The 24,873-nt window shown below is 39.7% G+C and overlaps 1 protein-coding gene across 2 annotated transcripts in view; it reads right to left on the bottom strand.

The window, feature by feature from the left end:
- Window positions 1-9,326: 9,326 nt before the first annotated feature.
- gabra3 (gamma-aminobutyric acid type A receptor subunit alpha3) overlaps window positions 9,327-24,873 on the bottom strand; it is a 110,669-nt gene continuing 95,122 nt past the window's right edge. Inside the window, exons 8-11 of one of the 2 annotated variants that reach the window (XM_028595805.1) lie at window positions 23,370-23,522; window positions 18,952-19,157; window positions 10,793-10,831; window positions 9,327-10,648 (exon numbers count right to left, since the gene is read on the bottom strand). In XM_028595805.1, coding sequence (XP_028451606.1) covers window positions 10,328-10,648; window positions 10,793-10,831; window positions 18,952-19,157; window positions 23,370-23,522 — 719 coding nt within the window. In that variant the 3' untranslated portion in view covers window positions 9,327-10,327. The remainder of the gene's footprint in view (window positions 10,649-10,792; window positions 10,832-18,951; window positions 19,158-23,369; window positions 23,523-24,873) is intronic. The other variant, XM_028595806.1, reaches the window with a different exon arrangement.

Raw genomic sequence — 24,873 nt, forward strand, 5'->3', positions numbered from 1 at the left:
TATTGCTATTATTATCAGTGCATATGCAATAGCGTTGTTTGTGTGAGTGTGGATCTTTTTTTTTTTTTTTTTGGGGGCGTTTTCGCCCTTCAACACCCCCACCCACTAATTCTGGCACTGGCTGCTACACATATCAAACGCCCCCTTTAAAAAACGGCGGTCAATTTAAGCTTTCAATAGGCCTACTCACACCCACTGTTTTGATTTGCTACCACTACTGCTCCTGCTATGTTAGCGCTAATTGGCAAAAAAACAAACAAAAAAACAAACACTTTCCGCTAACTCTGCTTGTCGCAATTAATTATCTAGCTCACTTGCAGCCAAGTATGCATTCAGGAGGACTTAGTGGAGGAGTATCCATGTTTGGCTGCACTCCTAGCGGGACTTTAAACATTCTTCATCATGCGGCATTTGTCACCTGTCGGCCTCAAACACGAACTTGAAGCAGGAAGTGGAGTTTCCTGTCTGCAGCCTGGGACCCATGGGACCACAGTGACTCTTCACAAAGACTTTCTTCATTCTTCTTCACTCTTTCCAAGACGCCGAGGATGACCGCTTCACCTCAGCAAGCTAGGTAAGCTATAGCATTTGGTGCTTGTCCTAGCCATAGACTGTATGTCTAGCATAACTTACATATCGCAAGTCTTGGCTTTGCCTTGTTTTTCAGTCTGTTTATGTGCTTGGCAAAATGACTGCTGGGCTGCTTTGTTGTTTGCTCTTCCTATCAAATAGTTACTTTGTGGTCACTTTCTTGGCATCTTCAAACTTGTTATTTGTGCCATAATGCTGAGCATCCTTTACTTTTGTGGTTTTATGCTCTATTTATTGAGAATGGAGTTCTAGTAGGGGCTATTTCTTTTGGTGTTATGTGGCAGGTGCATGATGCTTCCATGTTGTTTAGTTAGTGGTGAGTTATGAGTACTCATATTTGACCTTAACATGACTCAAATGTTAGAATGTTGTTATGAGCTGAGTTGGTTTTGTAGCTATTTTCTCCCTAGCTTGTTGTTGTTGTTGTTTTTGTTGTTGTTGTTTTTGGGGAACATTGCTTTTGGCTCACTAGGAAGAGTCTCTCATTCAGGAGGACTTTGTGGAGGAGTATCCATGTTTGGCTGCACTCCTAGCTGGACTTTAAACATTCTTCATCATGGTAGAAGGTAATATTAGGCCTATTAGCTTTCCGCATAATAAGTTCATTCATTCATAATTACTTACTTCCTCATAATATTGGCTTCATAGGAAACTCAAGGCATTTGTGACACACAATGTAGGCCATCAGATTTTCTCCACAGACTTCATATTCAGCTCCACATTAGAGAAATATTGGAGCTCAAAGTAATGGGTCATAATTGGGTCAAAAGTGCTCAGCTTTTTTCTATAGTGCATGCTCCTGCTGCGACACTCAGTGGCACGTATTGCCAACTTAAACTTATTTTCACATAGGCTACTAAAGGTCATCTGCTGCTTAACAACAATGCATAACATTACATTCCAGTAAGTAAGAATAAGCATTGTCTGCTTAAAGCAAGCCATGCGTTTTTGTGAGTTTAATATGCTTTAGTTTAGGGGGTTTTAAAGTCTTCCTCAGAAAGCTTGGGAAAAGGTTCAATGTGAATCAGGCTGACTGTTTCTGTACCTCTTGAACTACATCAAGTGCCCCCCAGCTGGCTGCAGTGTAATGGTGTCACCCCCTGTGCAGAACTGCATGTCTGTGAGATTGAAGACTCCCCCGAGTGGCTTTTGGTGGACCAGACAATTACTGTGGATGTCTTTGAGCTGCAGTATTCTCTGTAATGTCTTTCATTAACTTAAAATCTGTTGTACGTATTTCACCAAACACTCAAGTCACACGAACAGACACGTGAAAGCACTTTATCTTTATTCACTGTAAAGAACAGCAATTCCTGGACAAAAGGACGGAAACAGTTTGTCAGTAGCCCCAAACATGAACCTCAGTAATAGAAAGGTGGACACTTAGAAAACGACGGTTAACAAAGGTTGAAAACAAATGGGGGAGCAACTTTTATTTTCTGTCAGGATTGCCCTGCATCCCCCTCAGAAGTCAGTGGAGATCAGATAACTTCCTCCTTCCTTCTCATCCTGCTTTCTCTCCAATGAGAGGGATGAATTCCTTTACGGAGAGAAGCACATTAGCCCTATTTGCAATGTGTAGTGTTAGCATCCATAGGCTTACCATAATAACTAAGGTAAGCAGTTTGTACAATTTGTGAAACATTTACACTTAAACATTGCATCATACTTTTCTCATGCATGAATGACTAACAGAATTTGGGATTTCTTTTTTTTTTTTGTGAAAATGAGAGCAGGCATCCTGTGATTTCAGGTTGCTGCTTATGTGATAAAACATATGTGTCATTTGTGGGTATTAATTTATCATGGGTTTTTGTGATTGCCTGTCTGGCCCAGGTTCTTTCCCTTTACGCCGACCTATATTTTGATAACACTTTCATTATTGTTTTTGACGCTACCTCTCATATCTTTACTCCTCATAATAATGTGTCTGTTTCTGGCATCGCCTTTCATGTTATGAGTATGTCTAAATTACCATCTGCTACTACAACCAAACAATAGTTCAGTAAGTTGCATTGAAGATTTCTCACTGTATCCTGCATGTTATGCAAATAGAGCTATTACCCCAGTAGAGCATGACCTTCTCCTTCATTGAACATGAATGTGTGCAGGTCTTTAGTGTCATTGTGATCAAATTCTCAAACGTGTCTACTGTTTCTCTGTTTGAGTTCAGGGAGCTGAGCACAACAGTGGTGCAGCTCACAAACACAAAGCACAATATGGTCCTAGAGCTGGTATGAACAACAGCCACTAAATGGATAATGGATTGATTCATTTATCATAGCAATCCTAGGCAAACAAACAACCTTATATGTCCATTTGGGGGGCTTTAGAGAGCTCATTTTCCCCCGGCGTGCTGAGAAAAATGAGCTGCTTTGGCTTTAAACAAAATCGCGTTCCTGTGCAGTTGAAGGCACCTACAGGCTAGTGAGGACTGGAGCGGTGCCAGACCTCAACAGTAACCTTCAAAGTCCGTAGACAGCAGCACAGCCTCGTGTATTGAATATACTCCGTAATGTGTACACTGAAAACCCTCTGCTTTGTTCATTGCTGTTTACACACTTAATCGATTTAACTTTTTTATGATTCTTTGATCTCTTTGTCCATTCCATTGCAGTTTGTAAATCTCCAGGATTAGATAGTGTTATTGATGCTACAAAAACTAAAGCTTGCTGGGAATTTTTTTGGCAATTTTCTCACAGAGAAGGGATTTGTGGATTTGCGTTTTTTTTATTTATAGTGCTAAATAATTAGTGAAGTCAAATATGTGAATAGTTTCAGCACCTTCTGGCCAAATGTCCACCATTACAGCCTTTGCCATGTTTACATGTTCGGCTCTGCAAGAGCAAAATATTATTCTCAGACTAACTACAGTATTCCAGCTTCATACCGTGTTCCTATACTAGCAGTTTTCATAGGAAAACTCAATTTGTTCAAAACTGACCGTTAAAGTGCCCATATTATGAAAAAAAAAAACACTTTTTCTGGGATTCAGAGTGTTATTTTGTGTGTCTGGTGCTTCCACACGCATACAAACTTTGAAAAAACATCCATGCTGTTTTGAGTGAGATACGCTTTCTGAATGTGTCCTGCCTTCAGTCTCCGGGTGAAACTGTTCAAAATCTGCACAGCTTTCTACGTCCGTAGCCGAAACAAGGGGCCTAGGGGGCTAACCGTTAGCATGCTAGCTCGTTCTCAATGGCAAAACACTGCTACGACGCAAACAAATTCACCATAATCTGCAAAATAAATTGTATAGAACTACATGTCCCTGTTCTGCAGGTATTCCACGCAAAGTTGGAAGTGCGTCCTCGTTTAGAAGAAGTCTCCCGGCTAGTCCTGCCTTGTACAGGCCAAAGTTGGAGAAACAGCTAGCTAGCTCATGTAATCCTTACCTAGCTACTGCGCATGCATGTGCAACTGACAACAAAGATGTTACAGAAGTTGAGAGGTCTCACTCTGTAGCTTAAACAGAGACCTGACACAGGGTGAAAAGAGGAGCTTCAGCAATTTGCAGTACAACAAAAATATGGTGTTTTTTTTTTTTTTTTTTTTTTTGTTAAATTCTAATACAATACAATCTCAAATTACAATTATGAACCTGAAAATGAGCATAATATGGCCACTTTAAAATACCCTTTTAGGACAATTAGTTTAGCTGTGGTGGACAGGAATCAAATGTTAAGTAACTGTAATACAGAGGCACAACATTATTAGTAGAGGTGTTGAAATTAATCAAATAATCGATGCATCAAATCGTGGACATGGACGATGCTGCATCGATAATTGGCCGGGCCATAATCGATTTATTTCTGTTTACAGTTTAATGTATGTCTAACAACCTTTCTGTTTACATATTCTGTTATGTTTTGCACATTCAGGTAGTGCCATGTGCTCAGTGCTGTAGTTTTATGTATCCAATTTATTTAGTATTAGAGCACTGCAGAATGTTTTGTTTTTGAAGCTTGAAAAGCTGTGAATTAAATATCCTACAAGGCTTTAATAGAAAAATGTATGTGACGCATCAAGATATCTAATTGAATCGCTGACATGATAATCGTAATTGAATCAGGAGATCCGTGTAGATTCACACCTCCTAATTATTAGTTATATAAATGGTAAGCTTCTGAAAATGCGCACATCTTCAGCTACAGTATATGTTGTGCCGTGGCTGTTTTTACCTGTTTCATGTGTAATGTACAGTAGTCCTAGATGTTGTGAGGAGCATTAGTTGATGCCAAACTTCACAGCAATATCAAGAGACATTTTAATTTGCTGTGCTTTGATTTGAATATGCACAACGTGTTTTGTTCCCCGTAGGATGTCCTCCCACTGCTGCTTGATTTTTAATGCCTTACAAATCAGTGTAAACACCACAAACAAAACGACTCGCATGCACGGCCGCGACAATGACACAAAGAATCAGACAAAAGTGCTTTTCAAACGAGCCTCTAAAGGAACATCGGATGAGTCCACGTATTGTAAATTTGCACCCTTGAGGCTCTGATGTGACCAAGAAGGGTCTCACAACTCCAAGACAAAATACACCGTCCTTTTTAATTAATCCCCATTTCCATTTGCTACATCTCATACAGTAAGAACATGAACGAGAGAGGGCAACATACAGAATCCAGTCACTGAGCATATAGAGAGCAATCTTCCCAACAAAAACACAAAGTCCACTATGTTCCCGGAGCTGTCTTTGTGCAGGAAGTCTTTGATCTCTCAATGCGTGGGGACATGCAGTGAGATTGCTGGAGAGAGAACACAGTGTGTACAACTCTGCTTGCAGACAGCTGCTAATTCACAGTTGGGTTTGAAAAGTGCACACAAGGTACGGATCTTGTAAGTAGCTCGATGGATATTATCTCTACTGTACATCTTTAAAATACCATAACACGTGGTGTTACAGAGCTCGATGTAAGACAGCGGTGTACCTATCGCATGTAAAAATAATTGACGTGACATATCAATATTCACAAAACTATTGGAATTGATTTCACAATATCTACAAATTCACAACTTGGTAACACTATTCTGAGAAATTAGAATTGTTGCCCTTTTTGTTAAGTTCATCTATTTGTCTACGGCTTTCTACCATCAAGAAATTTGCATCAATGCTGTAGAGGTTATGTCGTATAAAACATAATATTTAATCCTGTACTGAATAGCATATAGATTCATATAGTAATATACTCTTAATATACTGTGTCTTATAGGATGACATGTTTCTGCAGAAGTTAGCTCTGGCCCTGTGAGGAAAGGATTTACCTCCATGAATAACACAATCATAACCAAAGCTAAATGGCAACAATACAGTAGAGTCCTGTTCATCAAAACCCCTCAGGAACAAAGATGATAAAATAAATCCTGAATTACCAAAAACTCTTGACCTAATATGCAAGTTGTGCATGCATAGTCTTTGTAATAGTTTTTTGTTGTATTCATTTCTTAGTTTTAAAGTTGATCAATCAGATCTTATTTCTGCACTATTGCATGTTTTCTTTGCTATGGCCGTTCATTTAGTTATCACTGTGAGCAGTTAGGATGACAGAGATTCTACTGTAGTTCAGCTACAGAGGCCAGACGTTGTGGTTGTGTTGCTCTGGAAGTGTTTCTTCCCCCCTTTTTGTTCTTTTTTTTTTTTCCTACCCAGAGACACACAAGATATGTGAATAAACAAGGTAATGCTGCGTATTGTGCTCAGCTAAAAATTAAATATTGACTTTTCAACAATTTTGACAACTCAGGAAATGGATTTTGTCTGAGGCAGGGACTTTAGTATTTTATATACAGTGTAATGATTAAGTATAGATTACATTCAAGAGTAACATCACAAATGAAATGGACCAAACTCTGAACAAAATCTCCTGGTAAACCACTTTTGATCGTTTCTCAGACATGAAAGAGTGAAGATAAAAAATTTGACAAAATTCACTCCTTTTGAAAGATGGCCTTATATTTTTGCCGCTCTATAAATATTTTAGTCATAATTCTTGTAGGGCACATTGCTATCCTGTCAAGAATACAAATATGTATAATGTAGATTTCATGAGTTACCCACAATAAATCCTTTTACAATGTGGATGGAATTAAATTGGATTCCTGTTCTACCACTGTGGACAGTTCCAACACACATGAAACTGCCGTGTGAATGTATCTTTGGTTCCCACATTATCGTTCGAGATACTGATCGTGGCTATTGGGCATATTTCTGACTGAGACGGTTGGCTCGGAGGACGGCTGTCTTTGAGGCAAGTTATCTCACAATGACAGATCAAATGCTCAGCGGCTGCTGCTTCTCACAATACCTACTTACCTACAGCACCTCAATCACTTAACTCCGAGGAATCATACATAAACATGAGGACTCTGCGTCATAAGATCCTGAATTAGCAGAAGCCTCAGCAGATGTGTATCCGTTTATTTGAGACAAGATGATAAAAATCAAGGCTGAAAAACGAGACCTGGTGCCGCACACTATTCCTCGCAGTAACTGAATTTATCAATTCATTAAATATATATGATTCAAAAAGCCATACTCTGTCGAGTGTTGGGGACATATTCCCCTGGCTCTGTCATTATGAATTTGATGGGATTATAAAAATGTTCAGATCCTGACAAAAGCCATCCAGAGTTTGTAATGGTTTATCATCATCAGTCTAGTCATTGTTTGATTTCATTTGTTTGTGTGTATAACATAAGATAGACTTTATTGGTCCCACACTGGGGAAATTCCCTCGTTATTTGTGTGTTTGAATAAAAAAAAAAAGGTTTACCAGGAGATATTCATGCTGTCCCATTTGTGTTGCAAGTCTGTTGATGGTGAACACTATTTCCTCTAAGATCTCTATGATCCACATGCTTGTGGGATAAAGTCTTTTAATGTGTTTTGATCGATGTAACCGTTAATTTACAAAGTCAAATAATTTAGAATAGAGCCGGGCAACATATCAATATTATATCGACATCGTGATACAAGACTAGATATCGTCTTAGATTTTGGATATCATATATGGCATAAGTGTTGTCTTTTCCTGGTTTTAAAGGCTGCATTACAGTAAAGTGATGTCATTTTCTGAATTTACCAGACTGTTCTAGCTGTTTTATTATTTGCCTTTACCCACTTAGTCATAGTATCCACATTACTGATGATTATTTGTCAAAAATCTCATTTTGTAAATATTTTGTGACAGCGCCAATATTCAACGCTACAGCATCGATATCGAAGTGTTTGGTAAAATATCGTGAAATATCGGATCTGTAAATAATACTTAATTTTGTCTCCGCATTTTTTATCTAAGCTGTGTGTGTGTGTGTGTGTGTGTGTGTGTGTGTGTGTGTGTGTGTGTGTGTGTGTGTGTGTGTGTGTGTGTGTGTGTGTGTGTGTGTGTGTGTGTGTGTGTGTGTGTGTGTGTGTGTGTGTGTGTGTGTGTGTGTGTGTGTGTGTGTGTGTGTGTGTGTGTGTGTGTGTGTGTGTGTGTCCCCAAATGAGGGTAAAAACACTTTCAGAGCTCTGTGCCAGCCATAAATTATTAGCATCACATCAATGTGCACAAATAACTGAAGCTTAAGTGTATTTATGCAGGTGTTGCCGAGGTTATGAGTAGGTAATTGATGACTTACTGCGATGAACTACAGAAACACTGATACTAAGCCCTATTTCCGTGACAAACACCAATATTGGAGGTTGCAGACATACACGTGTACAGATTGTCATGCATTAACCTATGACTGATACATTGTACAGGGTTTGTGTTATTAACACACCTTTTTAAAGAGGCCACAACACAGTTCTCATTCTCCTATTCTTACCACTGAAGATACAGTTTGAATCCACTGACTGTAGTGGTCATCAAAGAGTCTATAATTAAGACAATGCAAAATATCCAGAGTGCATCCGGCAAAAAAAGCAACAGATATTGCTTTAGAATCCTAAAACATCTGTATAAACACGTACCATATTCAACACAAAACAGAAATACAGATGTCACTTACCAAAGAGAACTAAAGTTGGAGACAGTTGCCACAGCTGGAGACAGATCTGATTTACAATTTTGAAACCATTGCTTGTTGGAAAAATAACCAATTTGACCATTAGTGTGCTTTTCAGTGTGATCCCAACAATGACCTTTAGTTTTTTTGTGATTGGAATATTTTATGTGTCGACCAGAGCATTTTGCAGTATAATAGTCTCCAGTGATGATAATTCTCCGAAATTTGTTTAGAAATACTGTGACTGTGACATATTGGCCTTTTGTTGTCTACTTCAAAACACAAAAACAGTACGACATATGTAGACAATCAAATCAACACCAATATACTTTACACAATCAAGTATAAAAGGGCAAAAGTACAAAATGAACCAAATCTTGCTTATGACAAGGCAGAAATGCAGAAAAATCATAATGGAGCCAAAAACACTGACGCAGAGAAAACAAATAAATAAAGGCACCAGGGTGCCTGCCCACAATATACTTAAAGAAAGAAAGAGTGTGTCTGGTATGATTGAATGTATACAACATCTAATGTTCTTTGCATTTCCATGGAAAATGTATAAGAAACTGCGATTCAGAATTCGACTTCAGTCTGAGGTAATGGTGGTAGTTTGTTATGACTGCTTGGCTCATGGAGACGCTGCACCATGAGCCAAAACAAAAGCACATGATAATTGTTCTGGACTATGCTGGATCCTTTTTTTTTTTTTTTTTTTTTCTCTTTTGCTTCAACGTCTCACAGGCAGAGGTCTGTTAACCTTCCACACTAATGGGCAATTTTACACTCTGTGCCCATGCCCATGGGCCGTGGGGTGGGTGGGTCTCAGCCACATACTGCTGTGCACGGAGCCTGTGGACACCAGTATATGTTTGCATGTAATCTACACACAGACCATTGCGCATATGTGTGCTGTAAATGCAGCTGTGAGCGTGTCAAAGCCTTTTCCTTTTTATGATGTGTGTATTCACCAAGGCACATAGCTTTTCTGTCATTGAACATACTCAGCCAGTTAAAACAATTAGAGCCACCGGACTAGAAAATGTACAGGCAGTCCCATGGGACGCGATGGCAATTCCAGATGATACTGCATTGGGTCTGTTGAAATTCAGCGCGAGCTGAAGGCCAGACACTGACTATTATTAACGATGTTCCTATGGAACTATACAGGCTTCCCCCTGGCAAACCGAGCAACGGTAAAGCAACGGACGAATGGCTCTTGTGGCATTTTCTGATGCGTCACTGTGTGTCTGTGTCTGCGTGCATGCATGCACGTTGTTAACTTGATGTATGTGTCGAAAACCATATCATTGCTAATGATCTACAATGAAAACTTCAAACGCATGCTTGCTCTAACTTATTATAAGCAAAGCGCAAACATGTCAAAACATAGTGAAACCACAATTTGGCTACTCTACAAAACGGCAAGCAATCAAGATCAATCAAGAAAGGGAGACTTGGTCACTCACAACAGGGAACAATGCTAGAGTGTGAAGGGGGAGAAAAGAAATGCTACACAAACACAGTCTGATGTGAAAAGGTTCTTCTTCCAAGGTCTACTACTTTGTGAATCTACTGTATGTTAAAATTTGCCTTCCATCTAAACAGACGTGCAACATATCATAAGAAAAAAACGGACCCACAAAACGCGCACGCACACACATACACACAATAAGATGTAATGGACTTGGCCTCCTGGAAACCTGTCTACCCTCCAAACCAAACCAGATCAAGCCTAAATTCAGTTTAAGTTGTTTGCCTTCATGATAGCGGGCTTTCTGTTGACATACGTGGCCCAGTAGCCTAAGTTGAAGATGAAGAACAGAACTGGGAAAATGATGCGTGATATCTTGTCCACTTTGCTGACACGGTTGTAGGACTTCTTGGCCTCCATGTAGGGGTCTTCCATTTTATGGAGATAGGGCTGTTTGACCGACGCTCCAGCGGCACTCTTGGAAATGGTCGTTAAACCTTGGTCTTTAGCGACGTTGATGGCGTAGGTGGTTCCCACAATGTTGAAGGTGTTGTTTGCCTTTTTGGACAAGGTCGTCGATTCTCTTCTCTGAAAAGGAAGAAGGCAGTAAAGGTAAAGGTTGTCAGGAGCGAAGCACCAGACTCAACAATACTTCCATTTGAACTCATAAAGAGGAAATAGAAGCAACACCACGAGACACGACACACACAGTAACAAAAACAAAAGCCTAACCATATCGTTAATCCTGGCCATGTTAGCCTGAAACGGTTCCTGAAAAGAAAAGTAGAAAAGAAAAAAGTTTACCAATTATATTAAAATTACCCAACTTACACTCTATTCATCAGTATCTAGTATCTGGAAGTACTTTTTGAACATTTTGAACACTATTGATATTCTCAATTCAAATCTGCATCATACAAATCTGGATTGCAGAAAAAAAAAAAGGTCATGATAAAAATTCATGACGAAATGTTCAGACTGGTAAAATCAAGTGGCAATAGAAAACAACAAAAATACTTTGCATCACTGCAGAACCAGGCTGGACTGGCGTCTGCTACTGCTAACGGTAGCAGTAGCAGCACAGAGCAGGATTAGAATGCAAAAATAACAAACTGTATCAATGAGCCAGGTCTCTTCAGGCAAACGATAAAACAAACGACAAAGGCTGTGTGTGTGACAAAGCTGGCTGGAGAAACTGCCTTCTTCCTACTACTAGAAAGAAATCATTAGACTGCCTTTTCATATTGAAATTGCACAGGGAGACAGAATTGGATTTCCTAAATTGGTACAATCTGATAGCTAAACTTTAGCTATCTGTAATCGATACAGCATAGTATCGCGATATTTTCCGTGGCAATACTGTATCCATACACAGACGCCAAGTAGGGCTGGGCAATATATCGATATATCGATATCGTGATATGAGACTAGATAGCGTCTTAGATTTTTGGATATCGTAATATCGTGTTGTCTTTTCCTGGTTTTAAAGGCTGCATTACAGTAAAGTGATGTCATTTTCTGAACTTACCAGACTGTTGTAACTGTTCTATTATTTGCCTTTCCCCCACTTAGACATTATGTCCACATTACTGATGATTATGTATCTAAAATCTAAGTGTGAAGATATTTTGTGAAAGCACCAACTGTCAACCCTAGAATATCGCCACAATATCGTTATCGAGGTATTTGGTCAAGAATATCGTGATATCTGATTTTTCTCCATATCGCCCAGCCCTAACGCCAAGTATTGATCTATTATTATATATGCGGTGGTCAGTCTGTCTGCTTGACAATCCCATTTTGCAGCAATACAACTGAAGTAAGATGAACAAACGGAGAAATGTATCTTTTACGATAAAACCGATGTTGACAAACTAACAAAGTTTCCATTTGGGGACATAATTTGAAATTGGTAAATATTTGAAGTTGGAAAAAAGGTAATAAATTGCAATATATCGCAGAATACTGCAATATGTTTAAAATCGCAATAATATTGTATCGCGACATTAGTATTGTGATGATATCGTATCATGAGGCCTCCTACTAAACTTGGATCACCAGAGGATCCTGTCAGCCTAAAAGAATACAGGTGCATTGCACACGGTAAACGTGAGAGAACAAGTAGGACACAGAGATTGATCACCGGGCACAGTTTTAGTTTCCTGTGTGGCATGCAGTGTGTGAAACCGAACTGGGGTAATTTTCTTCACACCATTCATCCCTACTGTGGCCACTTTAAGATCCGCAGCAAAACTAAAGCACTGTGTGTCATGTAACTGAGTGTTTCACTTTCAGTGCTCCCTGTTTTCCCTCTTTGCTTTCAGCCCAGCTTTAATTTTTGCTCTACTTTTTCAGCTTCATTTAACTCTCCTTCCTTTTCCGTTGACTCCATCTTTTAAATTAGCATAACTAATGTCCCCTCTTTCCCCTCATCCAAAATGCTTCACGGTGCATCTCTTTCCCCACACAGCTCATCACCAAATGTTTTTTTTTTTTTTTTTTGGGTCTTTAGCCTCAATATTCACATACCCTCCCGAATGGAGGCAGAAAAACGGCTTTACATGTGGCAAGACATGTGCAATATGTTTGATCAGTGTCTGACCTCGACCACTGTGGGACGATTATGCACAGGGAGACCACTTTTTAATGTAATTCGTGACACACGGTGGAATGATATTAGCAGGAGACATCACAATGATGTTGTCAAGTCTTTGTTAAGCTTCGGACTATCTGTCCAAAGAGATGGAGGCAGCAGGATTGAGGAGAAAACACGTTCAGTGTGATCAGTGTTTCCTCGTCAAGTGAGCAGGGGAACAGGAGGGTGATGATCCTTGGAGCTCCTCTGCAAACAGCGAGGGTTGTGGCGAGCTAACAACAAAGCTCACAGACAGTTGATTGCATTAAGCAGAGAAATGGTGGGCTGCTGCCTGAAGGGGTCTATCAAGTCATTAGTGCAGGGGGAGAGAGAGTCACACTGATGCCCCCTGTGCAACCAGATACGTTCCCAGGATATCGATTCCTCCACACGCACCATGAGCCTCCTCTATCACAGCAATGGCTTTCATCAGCAGGGAAGGCGAATGGCTTCTATAACGTGTTCTACTTTAATCATAGCTCCCTAAACTCTTCAGTCCTTGGCATTAGGGATGCTCTTTGCCCAGTAACCTGCCAAACGAGCCAAGCAAAGTCATTTTCTGTCGCTATTTAGCTGGGCTGTCCTCTGCCGTAATTTATATGGTCTAATTATTTGGGAAACCACATATGGCATTGGGTATTGGGCTGCGTGCATGTTGTTATGAACCTAATGTGACACAGCACATAATTTACCTCCGGCCAAAGATTCCTGCGCACAAAATAATTCAAAGTAATTTGGCTAGCTGCAGGCAAAATGCACCCGAATACAATGCATCTATTGACCTTGTCTTTGTAACTTCTGCAAATTGTTGAATCAGAATTTCTCTTAGTGTGATTAAGTAGCCTGGGGGTAATTGTGCCTTGTTGTGTCCTGCTGTTTGGAGCTCAGTGTGTGACAGTCTGTCCCTATCTAAGATTGGAGATGAGGTGTTGGCATATTTAATAGCCTCAAGTGTGTGTGGTGTGTGTGTTTAGTAGCACTTGCACAAAGTTTTTGTAAATCTGATAGTTGTAGAGGTGGCCTGAGCTTGATCTAATCACTGCAGGCTGTGTTAGAGGTTACCTAAATCTCGGCATGCAGTGTTGATGTTTTGGCTGGCTAGCCAGATATTAGTCTGGATCAACGGAAGTACATTTCAGGGATAATTGCCTGACATTCCCCGCGTGGCTCACTCGTCTGATGTCCCTCACCTTCTGCTCTGTGTGTGTTGCCGTTCTCAAACTCTGTTTGCTGCGGGAAACAACAACAACCTTTGAGCTAGCAAGCTACACGCTAAAAATGGCAAGTTTTGAATAAAGTTTGGATGGTGCAATAAGGCAGGCCTGCTTGGTTCTTTAGGGGAATGATTGTAAAGATTTACAAAGATTATCTTTAGGCATTTACTATCTAACTGGGACGTTTTGGGATCGATTGGCGGGGATTGCTGTGGATGAAGTACACGCGGAATTACACTGGTGAAAGCAAATTATGTTTAACCATGTATCCAGCTAATTTAAATAGCTCACGTTACTGTATTGTGAGAACAGTTAACTTCATTTAATATTTTATGTGGTGTTTTCTTTTGAGGGGTGCAAATGTTCCACCAAAACAAGTTCCATCCAAAGACTATTTTGCAGAGCCACCATCTCTGCGTCCGGAGCCACCCAAGACGATTGGGATTGGTTTAAAGAAATGCAAACAACCCAGCACGTTTTTTTTTCAGATAGGTCTGGCAATGCGAGACTAGTCAGATATAACCACCTCATCTTGCTACGTTCCAAGGTTATTGTTAGTTACAGAATGAGGAAGCTTTCCAAGGAACAAACAATCATGCATAATGACCCCTCCAGCTCAAACAAAAATGGTGTGGAAAAACTTCAGAGCGGGTAATAACAAGAGTCCTCCAGAAATGGCAGCTCCGGTTTGTTGTTTTTCCCACTGAATTCCCAATCATAACTTGGCTACGAAAAAGTTTGGATGAACTTAGCTGTAGCAACTTCCCCCGTTTGTTCAGAAAAGTGTCATGCTGTCTCCACCATTTTCTAACAACCTATAGTGCTGAAATGTCTTCAGATGTAGTCGTTTGTGCTGCAGGTGTGAGACAGACATGTGAAACACTGATCTCTGCTTGTCTCCGGCAGTGCAGCCCACTGCACAATGAGCCAGTGCTCCTGTGTCTGCTGATGAAACCAGCACATAATATCTAACACAGTAGTGTCCAATCATGTGTCACGGAGTGCCGAGAATACGCAGGCTTTCATTCCAACCAAACTCCCCACCGGCTAACTTCTGTAATAAGCACACCTTCAGCCGGCGAGGGAAGAGCTAATTAGGTAGATCGCTTGTCAAACAGAACGTTAGGCGACAAAAAAGGAAGAAAATGGCATAGAAACTCCATAACCAGCCAAGTAAATTAGTGCACATTGACTCGTCTACAGCTCACTATTTTCAGTCCTATAAAAGAAGGCGCCTGAGGGCGATGAAGTCATCGTTTGGTTCCGGTTAGAGTGGTGGCTGAAACCCAGCCTCTGATGACTGGGGATGGTATTTTCAAAAAGACTTAGTGAGCTAAAACTTCTTTCCTAAAAAAAATAAATAAAAAAACACTCTTTCCTTATAGGTTATCCTCCTATAGGTTCCTTTTTTTTCTTGTAAAATGTCAGAACGGGAAAAAAAATCGGAGTCTGATCCCTTTGCTTTCCAGTACCTCATTCTTGCGGGGAGGGTGATGGGACTGCCATGTCTCCCTCCGTGACCCCATTCTTTTTTATCTATCATGACAACTGCATGCTCAGCACTGCCCCTGAGAACACAGCCCAGGCTGTTGCCATTAAGACGAAGCATCAAAAGGAGAAAAAAATAAAACGAAGAATGAAAAACCCTCCACTCTGCTGCAGTGTAACAGTGCAAATTATTCTCACCGCCTGAGAAGTTCCATGGCAGCAATATGCATTTCTGCCAATCACTCAGAGGACCAAATGTCAAACTGGAAAAAAAACTGGAAAAGCTGTACTGATTGTGTCAAACAGTCTGTACATTAGTAGCAGAAAATAGATTTGTGGGACCGTCTGTCGCAGTACAAGAAATATGTTTTCCCCCTATGTTGTGTCTGATAGAAGCGTTCCATCATTTGATGTGCTAGCAGCAACACAGCAGCAGCTTTTTGATAGCCACTATTTACCATATTGGACTGTTTCATAATCTTTCTGATGTGATTTTCATGTTATTCACAAACACCAAACCCAGAATGCCATCCTTCCAATGTTTTACTTCTTTTTAATATTGCCATTGTCCATGTGTGCTGATCCATTTTAGAGTATAGAAATGCCTCAGGAATGAAGCCATTATACTTAGTTTAGCTGTACAATTAGTAATTCACCTTAGCCTGCTTATGTTTTCTGTACGGTTTGTTTGTGTTTTTGTGCTGTTATCTTGACCAGGTAGTATTAGTTTTTAAGTTCAATGAGACTTTTATCTGGTTAAAAAAGAAAAGAGAATTAGTTAATTTAATATAAAGCAAAGTAATGAAGTTACACATTTCCCAGTCCTTCCAGAAAAACTTGATTATGCGATCGCATAATTCAATGCATAATCAGCCAAAGTCCGCATATTTATGCGGGGGCCGCATTTTTTCAAATATGCCGCACTTTCGCTGCATAAATTGCCGATTTCCGCGCAAAATATGCGGGGCTTGCATGATGTCATAATCCCCGCATTTTCGTTGCAAAAAAGTCACATATCTTAGCAGAAAGTTGAAAAATGTTGCGTTTACTTCACACAAGAGCAGCCATTTTGCCATGGGAACGGAAGTGGAAGTAAAGTAGGAAGTGATGTAATTACGTGACGTGAACATCATCGAAAAGCAGGGTGTTGGGGGAATCACTTTTTTTCTTTTTTTCATCGGAAAGTTCCCGCAAATTTTGCAAGTCATTACTGTAAGAAAACGTGCCACATAATTAAGGATTTTGCCCGCAACAATCACAAAAAAACTCCGCATTTTTCTGGAAGGACTGATTTTCTTGCGCTAAATGTATAATATACAGGAATAGATAAATAAAATAATAATCCCAATCTCCACACTCGTGGACTCACGGACTTTGAGGCGCGCTCCCGATAAGTCGGTGAGGGCTTTGGGTTTTCCCACTGTAAAATCGTCGAGTGCTTGAGGGCTCTCGCAGACATTTTATTTGAACATGTTTTGGCATCATCAAGGTAATGTAAATTTCTATTTGCAGCATTTCGAGCCCTGGCAGCCTCTCGCTCTCTGTTGCTTACAAGGTGACGTCAGTTAAGTCTGTTAGGGTTGGGGGCTTCAGGCCTTAGGGTGGAGATTGGGATTGGGCCAGGGATCGCTGCCTTTTCCACCTTCTAGTTACGTTAGTAAGTGTTGCTTAAATCCTATTCTGATAATTGACCAATCCTGCTTTAGACAGAGGTTAGGACCTCCTATCTCATTAACATACAAATAAACAGAAATAATAAATACATAAATAAATAAATGTTGAAATACATTTTAATATATTTGTCCTGTTTATCAGCTTTTATTTATTTCTTATTTATATCTATTTCCGTATTCATTTGAAAATGTATTTATTTTTATTCATTTCAGCATTTATTCATTGACGTATTATTGATTTCATTATTCAATTATTTAATTATATCTGTATCTATTTATACTTTATAACTTTTTTTTTTTTGGGCTTTTCCCTTTTTTATTTGAAAGTGGATAGACATGAAAGGGGGAGAGAGATGGGGGATGACACACAGCAAAGGGCAGCAGGTCAGATTCGAACCCTGCGCCGCTGCAGGACTCAGCCTACATGGGGCGAACGCTCTCACTGGGTGAGCTAGAGGCCTCCCCGATCTATTTATACATTTATACACATCTATTTATACACATCTATTTATACATTTAACTTATTTATTGATTCTCGAGCAATTGTTGTCCTCCGTAGTTTGCCAGCTTTCTTGCTGTTAGTAATCAGCGTGACTTTTAAACCCCACTGGTTCTACAGGTTGCACACAGAATTTCAATGGGTGCTATTCTTTGCCATCTTCTCAACCCCATGCGAGGGTCTGCTAAGGTAACTTACCTTGAAAAACATCCGAGCAAACCATTTATTATTATTTAGGCGTTGCAATGCATTTTTTGACAGGAGGAAAGCATATTTTGTAGTCTACCTCTTAGCACTGTCAATCAAACTACACTACCGACACCTGATTCTGTCAATCACGAGAGCCATACGAAAATAGTCAAATCATTTTATTTGTTCCTTTTCATTACTGGAACGAATGAGCCTCTTTGAAAGCTATAAACTGGATAGAGTATTTTATATGTTCAGCACAGGACCATGTGCTTTTAATTTTGCTCACTGCTTCTCAGTGCCTGCTCTGGTACCGCCTCTAATATATTTCATTTGATGTGATAACTTATAAAACATCATAGAAATCATGCTAAATTTAGGCACTGAGATTATCATAAGGGATTTATCAGGGTTTTATTTATGTGACTTCATCATCGCTTCAGAGAACAGCATCTCGTTTGGACCCCTGCATCCTCCAAATAAAACCAGCCCTTAAATTGAGTCAAGCACAAAAAAACTCACCGTCACTCACCATCTTCATAAACAACACCCAAACGGCCAAGACTATTGACAAATTAAAAATCGTCAAACTTTGGTTTATTAGATTCCGTGCTTAGAATAAAAAATGTCCGCCTCATGGGACTCATTTTACATAATGCACACTCCCTTTTTAATTGGTGTGTCTGTAACGTGCAGACTAGATGTAAGGGGGCCATCTTTTGTGGCGGGGAAAATGAGCGTACGCTGACTTTAGGGTGAGACATATGCTGCCATCTGGGAGCTTACCTCTGTTTTTGCTGTCACAGTTCCGCCCCACTGTCCCTGTTCCATTTGGCTGTTAATGAATAAATAAAAGCTCTCTTTATCGTCTTTATCTAGTACTTTGGGCTGCTTTAAGTAGGGAACTTTCTATCACTGTTTCCAAAGTGCATTTTGCCCACGTCACTCCTCCAGTGTAAAATAAGGACTTACTGAGCCAGTTGGAGCATTTTTAACAGGGTTAACAAATCAGAAGACGGGGAACAATTCATCTGCAGGGAAAAAAAAGCGGAAATAAACTCCTTTCTGAAAAACGGTTGCGTTTTTGGTTTTAGGAGGACGTGTTTCTGATTTTTAATGTTGGTTCAGCACAAAAGTGTGGCCGTGTCATATCCATTAATCCAAAAAAAATTATATAAATAACATTCACTCACCCTTATTTCCATGCCCTCTTTTTTCCCATCCCATGCCCAGCTGCGCTTGGTGAAGTAGTTGACTGTGGCAAACTCAATCAAGGCAGAGAAGACAAAGGCATAGCACACAGCCATGAACCAGTCCATGGCTGTGGCATAGGCCACCTTAGGAAGGGAGTTTCTAGCACTGATGCTCAGGGTGGTCATGGTTAGGACAGTGGTGACCCCTGAGGATAAAATAAAAAAAACATTAGTAAAGAGATCCTTTTTTGCTCAACCACTTTAAGGAAAGTTACGTTTTTTTTGTTTTTCAACCTGGGTCAAATTCTGCATAGGTGTTGCCATCATGGCTTGGTTTTAGAGGTTTTGGTAACGAGGAAGCCATGTCCATGTTTGAGAAACTGTCTAATTGCTCAATCATCTAAAATGACTTCTTTTTTGGCTTAAAATTTAAAATGATAAGCTTAAAATACTCCTAGCTTTCAAAGTTCAATATACTGTCTGTATAGTTAGATGGATTTCGATCTTTTAGTGAGAAAATGCGAATAACGTTAGTTGGGAATTGTAGCGGTAGCAAGCCTTCACCCAGCTAAACTAGATTAGATGGCTCGAAAAACTATTGTATCAGTAACATTTATCAGATTTGTCATTTCATGTTGACCATTGTGGGATGGTAAGCTAGTGTAACTGTGAAGCCTTTTAGCGGCTGTCCAACCGAATCTCAACCGAATGTTTTGATAATGAGGATTATTATTATCAAAGCAATTTGGGATGTCACAAGAACCCGATACTTTGGTACCAAACCGGTGCCAAAATTCTGAAACATGACCGTACTTGTTGTGCTGTAGGTACCGTGGATGCAATTTTTCTAGACCTGACAGGGGACAGCATATACACATACAAGTGTTCTAGTCTTCCGTTAAAAGCTGAAGATGAATGCTACCAGCATGGAAGAACAGTAGTTGAATCGCCTCTCATTTCAGTGCACACTCTGACGGCTTGACCACAGTAGCCTCTGGCTTTACCTTGAACTCACCTGGAACTCCCAAACAGCAAGTAAGTCTGTTTCTCTCTACCGTTTTTTTTTTTTTTTTTTTTTTTATTAACATGGGGCCTAACTTGCGCTATGATAACTGACATTAGCTAACGTTAGTGCTTGTTTCAGCGGACCTCAGCATAACGTCAGTTATGTTAACTTTAACCTGCCCGGTTCTACGGTATGTGAAAAAAAACTCCCCTACAACCACAAATACAAATTCTGTGGGAAACGCTGACCAACGCACATTATAAAAGAGCGCATGTTGGAGTACCTGATTTATTTTTTTTAGTTTTTTACTGTGGTATTGCAATTGGGTATGAAGAATCAACTAGTATTGGTATCCACTACTTAATTTCTGGTATTGTGGCATCCTTAAAAGCAATGGTACTACGAGACGAACTGAATCTTATAACAGTGTTTCCTTTAGGATTTTTTTTTAGCACCCCCCCATGAAATGGCACTGACACTTTGCAGCAACACAAACAAATATATGTATTCACTTCTATTCACACACACAATGAGGCATATTTTCAGTTGTGATTGAACTCTATTTTTTGAGTTACTTTATAGGCCAACTTTGATCTTGACATATAGGTTAAGCATTCTGTATCAAATAACAATAAATCCACTATTAATTACATTATCTTAATGCAGTGTAACTACTTCAGCATGTAAATAATGCACCTAAAATACAAACGTTCTCTGACACGCACTCTAACAATGCAGCCCTATTTCTGATACCGTGGGGGGCAGAAATGTTGCCGTGGGGGCGCGCCACGGTCAAATCAACAGAGGAAACACTGTATAAATCGTAGTGCTGTGCCGTTGTTGCGTGAACAAACTAAATCCCTTCCTGAAACGATCTGTTCATTTCTCAGTCAGTTCGGTTGAGCTCTCAGTCAGTTGCGAGCGAACGTGATTCGTTCGCAGGCATACACTCACTCACTGAGTGATTTAATGATTTGTTCACTGAACGTACATAGGTGAGCCATGAGGGATAGACAGTCTCTTGAGTTGCCCAAGCCCCCCCCTCTGAGATGCTGAGAGAACATTCAGTGAGGGTGGGGCCATTTATGAGAAGGAGATGAACAGGCAAACTGTAGAATATGCAGCAGCAGAGAAAGTTAGTTTCCTGCATTACAACTTGCTGCTCTTAACTGCGTCTGTCTGGGACTAAAAACAAAGAGAGGCTGATATTGTGTTTACTACATCTGTATTTTTTCAGATGCAAAAAAAAAGCATCATATCAGCATTATATATCTGTCATCAGCCATCCAATATCGGTCAGCCACTAGTTGAGCAGAAGCATGTGTTTTCTGGCATCATAAAGCTGTGTAAAGTATAGTTGAAATATCTTCAATAACAAACTATGAATATAAGTCCATTTTAAATGTCCAACCATGGCCCAAGTTGTAAAAATGCTAAATTTCCTCTACCTTATACATAGAGACAGACATGCTATTGTCCTGCGTACATTTAGTGTAAGCCATCCCAAGTACAGTTCTGTGCAAATGTTGGCTGCAATAAAGGCTTTAGCACCCATAAAAGTTAAGACTGACCATCTCCATCTACACACATCATTTTTACATCCTGGCCTTTACCTTTTACCATTTAACTGATGAAGGTCTGGGACCGAAACGTAGTATTTTTCTAAATAAATTATTGCTTGCGTAATGGTCAGTGTGCGGGATTTTCTCTCAACAATTTTGTATCGGTTACCTTTGATCATATCCTACGCACCTGCCCGACCAAAGACGTGTGCAAAAAAGTTACATCGTGGCCTTTAAATTCAGTGCTGCAAGGGATGAAATGTTGCTCTGACAATGGTAGCCCACCCAACCACATAAAAGCAATCACTTCATCTGTTCCAACTTCTCTCATCTGATGGAAAATAGATACACAGTGGGCTATACAGAACGGAGAGGTCAACTCATTTCAGTGAGTCATGGGTGAAAAATTAGAATTTGTGACAAAAAGATTGATGGTAACTATTCACTCACAGGACGGAGATTGATTTATTTTCTGGTATTGCATTTTGCATAAATTTCCTATATTCCAACATGTTTCTGTTTAATTAGGGTATTACTCCTCACTGGGGGAAAGTAGTTGCATTAGAACAGTGTTCAATCATGCCTACAGAATACAAGTTGAAAGCCTACCAGGGAACAGAAATTAAAAATGAGTTTAGTTGCTGATTACGGTTGCAACACGCAGCAGCTAAGAACAGATCCTCGTGTGAGCTGATCAGTGGGACTGTGTGAACAGGGAAACACAGATGTGAACACTGCTGGGAGCTGTGTCTTTTACGGATAATGTTTCAATCATTCCACTGTGAAAATACAAATGTAGCCCAATTCCGTGTGTGTGTGTGTGTGTGTAATTGAAGGACTTATGGTTAGGTAGCTGTAATAGGCTTTTATTTCCTCTCTAACATGAGAGTGGCCCCTTGTTTTGCATGCTATTCAACATCTATTGTACAATGTGTGCTACTTCATGTGCATGTGTGCTTCGTTTCCAAATCAAAATGCTAATTATTCAACAAACACGGGGTGAAGGGACACTTCCATAGATTATGCAGCACAGCATCAACAATTGAAAGAAAGTACATCTCATTTTTGAGTATGGGGTGATCTAAGCAGACACTGTCCTCAACAAATTGAAGCTATTAATAATCACAGTAAAAAGGGAGGATAACATGTTTTGAATAGCATTAGAATAAGCATATTATTTGGAAAATAGAAGATACTCCTATATATGGTTGGATTAGTTTAAAGTTTTTTTTTTATTTTTATTTTTAACTGTTTTCGAAATGGTGAGGCTCTGAACCTCTGCCATTTTCTTGAAACCAAACTGATTTATTTTGTTCCACTACTGCAAATGTGTGATCTGACCCTTATCATGAGTCCATGGTGACTTTGGTGGGATTATCTCATTTTTTTAAATGGATGTGTCTGGTTCTTTCTAAATGACCTAGCGCCGCTGTGGAAAGAGCAGCCGAACATCCTCTTCAAGAGATGCAGCCCATCGTCTATCACCTGCCACACTTATTTGATACTCTCCAACTTTGCTTTGATTTATCTTTGATTAATTAGTGCTTGCAGTTACAGAGGTTGGAGAAAGTCAATACTGTGATAAAAGCTTTGGAAAAAATAAATTGCTCATTCATGGCCATGTGCACCCAAGTGCAGCTATGTTTTGTACATAGTTATGTTAATTAGAAGGGGAATCTTTTTTTTTAGCCCTCTACTTGTTTTGCAATTTGCTGAATCATCTGATGGTGAACAAATGCAATTGGTTTTGCCCATAATTTCAAAGCTCCATCAAATGATCTGACCTTTTTTTAAATCGCTCATTTCCGTCATTTCTTTTGGTTGTATCATGAACAGAAGATAGCACTCACCAAATACAGTGCGAGCAGGAACCGATTCTCTGTTTAGCCAGAAGGAGACTTGAGACAGTATGACAGTCATGATGCACGGGAGGTAGGTTTGAATCACAAAATAGCCAATTTTCCTTTTCAAATGGAAATATGTTGTCATCACTACGTATTCTCCTAAGGGAGAGGAGAGAAACATAGAAAGAGAGGGAGACAGAGAGAGAGACACACACACAGGGTCATAATTATTAATCCCATGCCCAATTGGGAGCAACATAAACTGAAATATTCAAAGTAAGATGTATTAAAGTTAGAACATTTGCATCATCAAAGTAGCTCATATGATTGTCTTCAGCCCCCTGCAAAAACATAGAAAATGTTGTGTCACGTAACTGACCTCAATTTCACTTCAGGTCAAACTAGGATCTGTTCTGACAAGCATACAAGGTTTTATTTGAAAGGGTGGAAACAAATGAAATGACAGACGACATCACTGATTTGAATGTTTTTGGTGCAGATGTGCACAATTGTCCTTTCTGTGAAAGCGGTTAGAGGTCATGGCAAAGCAGCACCTGCACTATTCCAAAAAAAAACAAAAACTGAGTACAATTGATGAGGTTCAAAAGGTGAGGTACAAATGTTAATAGAAAAAAGGTACTGGAGGTCTGGAAAATGAGCTTCTATGAAATACTGTTCCTTTTTAAAATGCCAATATATCGGTCAATATATCTCTCTGAACATCATAATGGTCAGAGAACTAAAATGGTGAGATATAAACTACTGAGGTAAAATGCGTTGTTTGTAATACGTCTTCATTTACGTTACGCAACCATATTTCCCTCATCCCGTGAATATTTTGATTAAAGGAAGGTCTTTTAATGGAATACTCCACCAAAAGTCTAGGCTGGAAAGATGGCTCTGCTTTGCTCCACAAAGGATCGATTTGCAACGTTCTCCGAGCCATCTTTCAACCACTGCCAAGCTTTTGATTCTCAAGATATAGATTTTCACTGGAGTATTGCTTTAAAGACATATCTACGTTTTCCTACAGTTCTCTTTGCTGTAGATGTGAAGAACATCTGCTTGCGTCATTCTTCTGACCCTTGATATTAAGCATTTCCTACAGCTCAGATTTTGTCACCAACGGCAACAAATGTTCCCCTAAGCACCAGCTCTCATTGCCATGTCTGTAATCTGTGTTCCAAAGATATGAGAAAACCAGCCTTTCATTCCCTGAGGTGTCTTTTGAGAGCCGACTCTAACCAGAGCTGAACTGGCTCAAATCCTCCCATTCCCTTGGCTCACTGTAGTCCATTAGATTTAAACCTTTAAAGAAATTAGATTTTTTTCACACCCACAAGCTGAACCAGTTCATTAAAGGAATCGGGTTGACTCAACCTTAAATTTCTGTAAGTGTAGCCAGACTTAAGTTGGTCCTCTGCAATTCACTTGACTTAAGGTTAAACCAAACATAACTAAGATAAAGGTTCCTCTGTAGAGTTATAAAGTGCTGTTATTTCAACAGCTT

Source organism: Perca flavescens, chromosome 13 (assembly GCF_004354835.1).
Source record: "Perca flavescens isolate YP-PL-M2 chromosome 13, PFLA_1.0, whole genome shotgun sequence".
Lineage (NCBI taxonomy): Eukaryota > Metazoa > Chordata > Actinopteri > Perciformes > Percidae > Perca > Perca flavescens.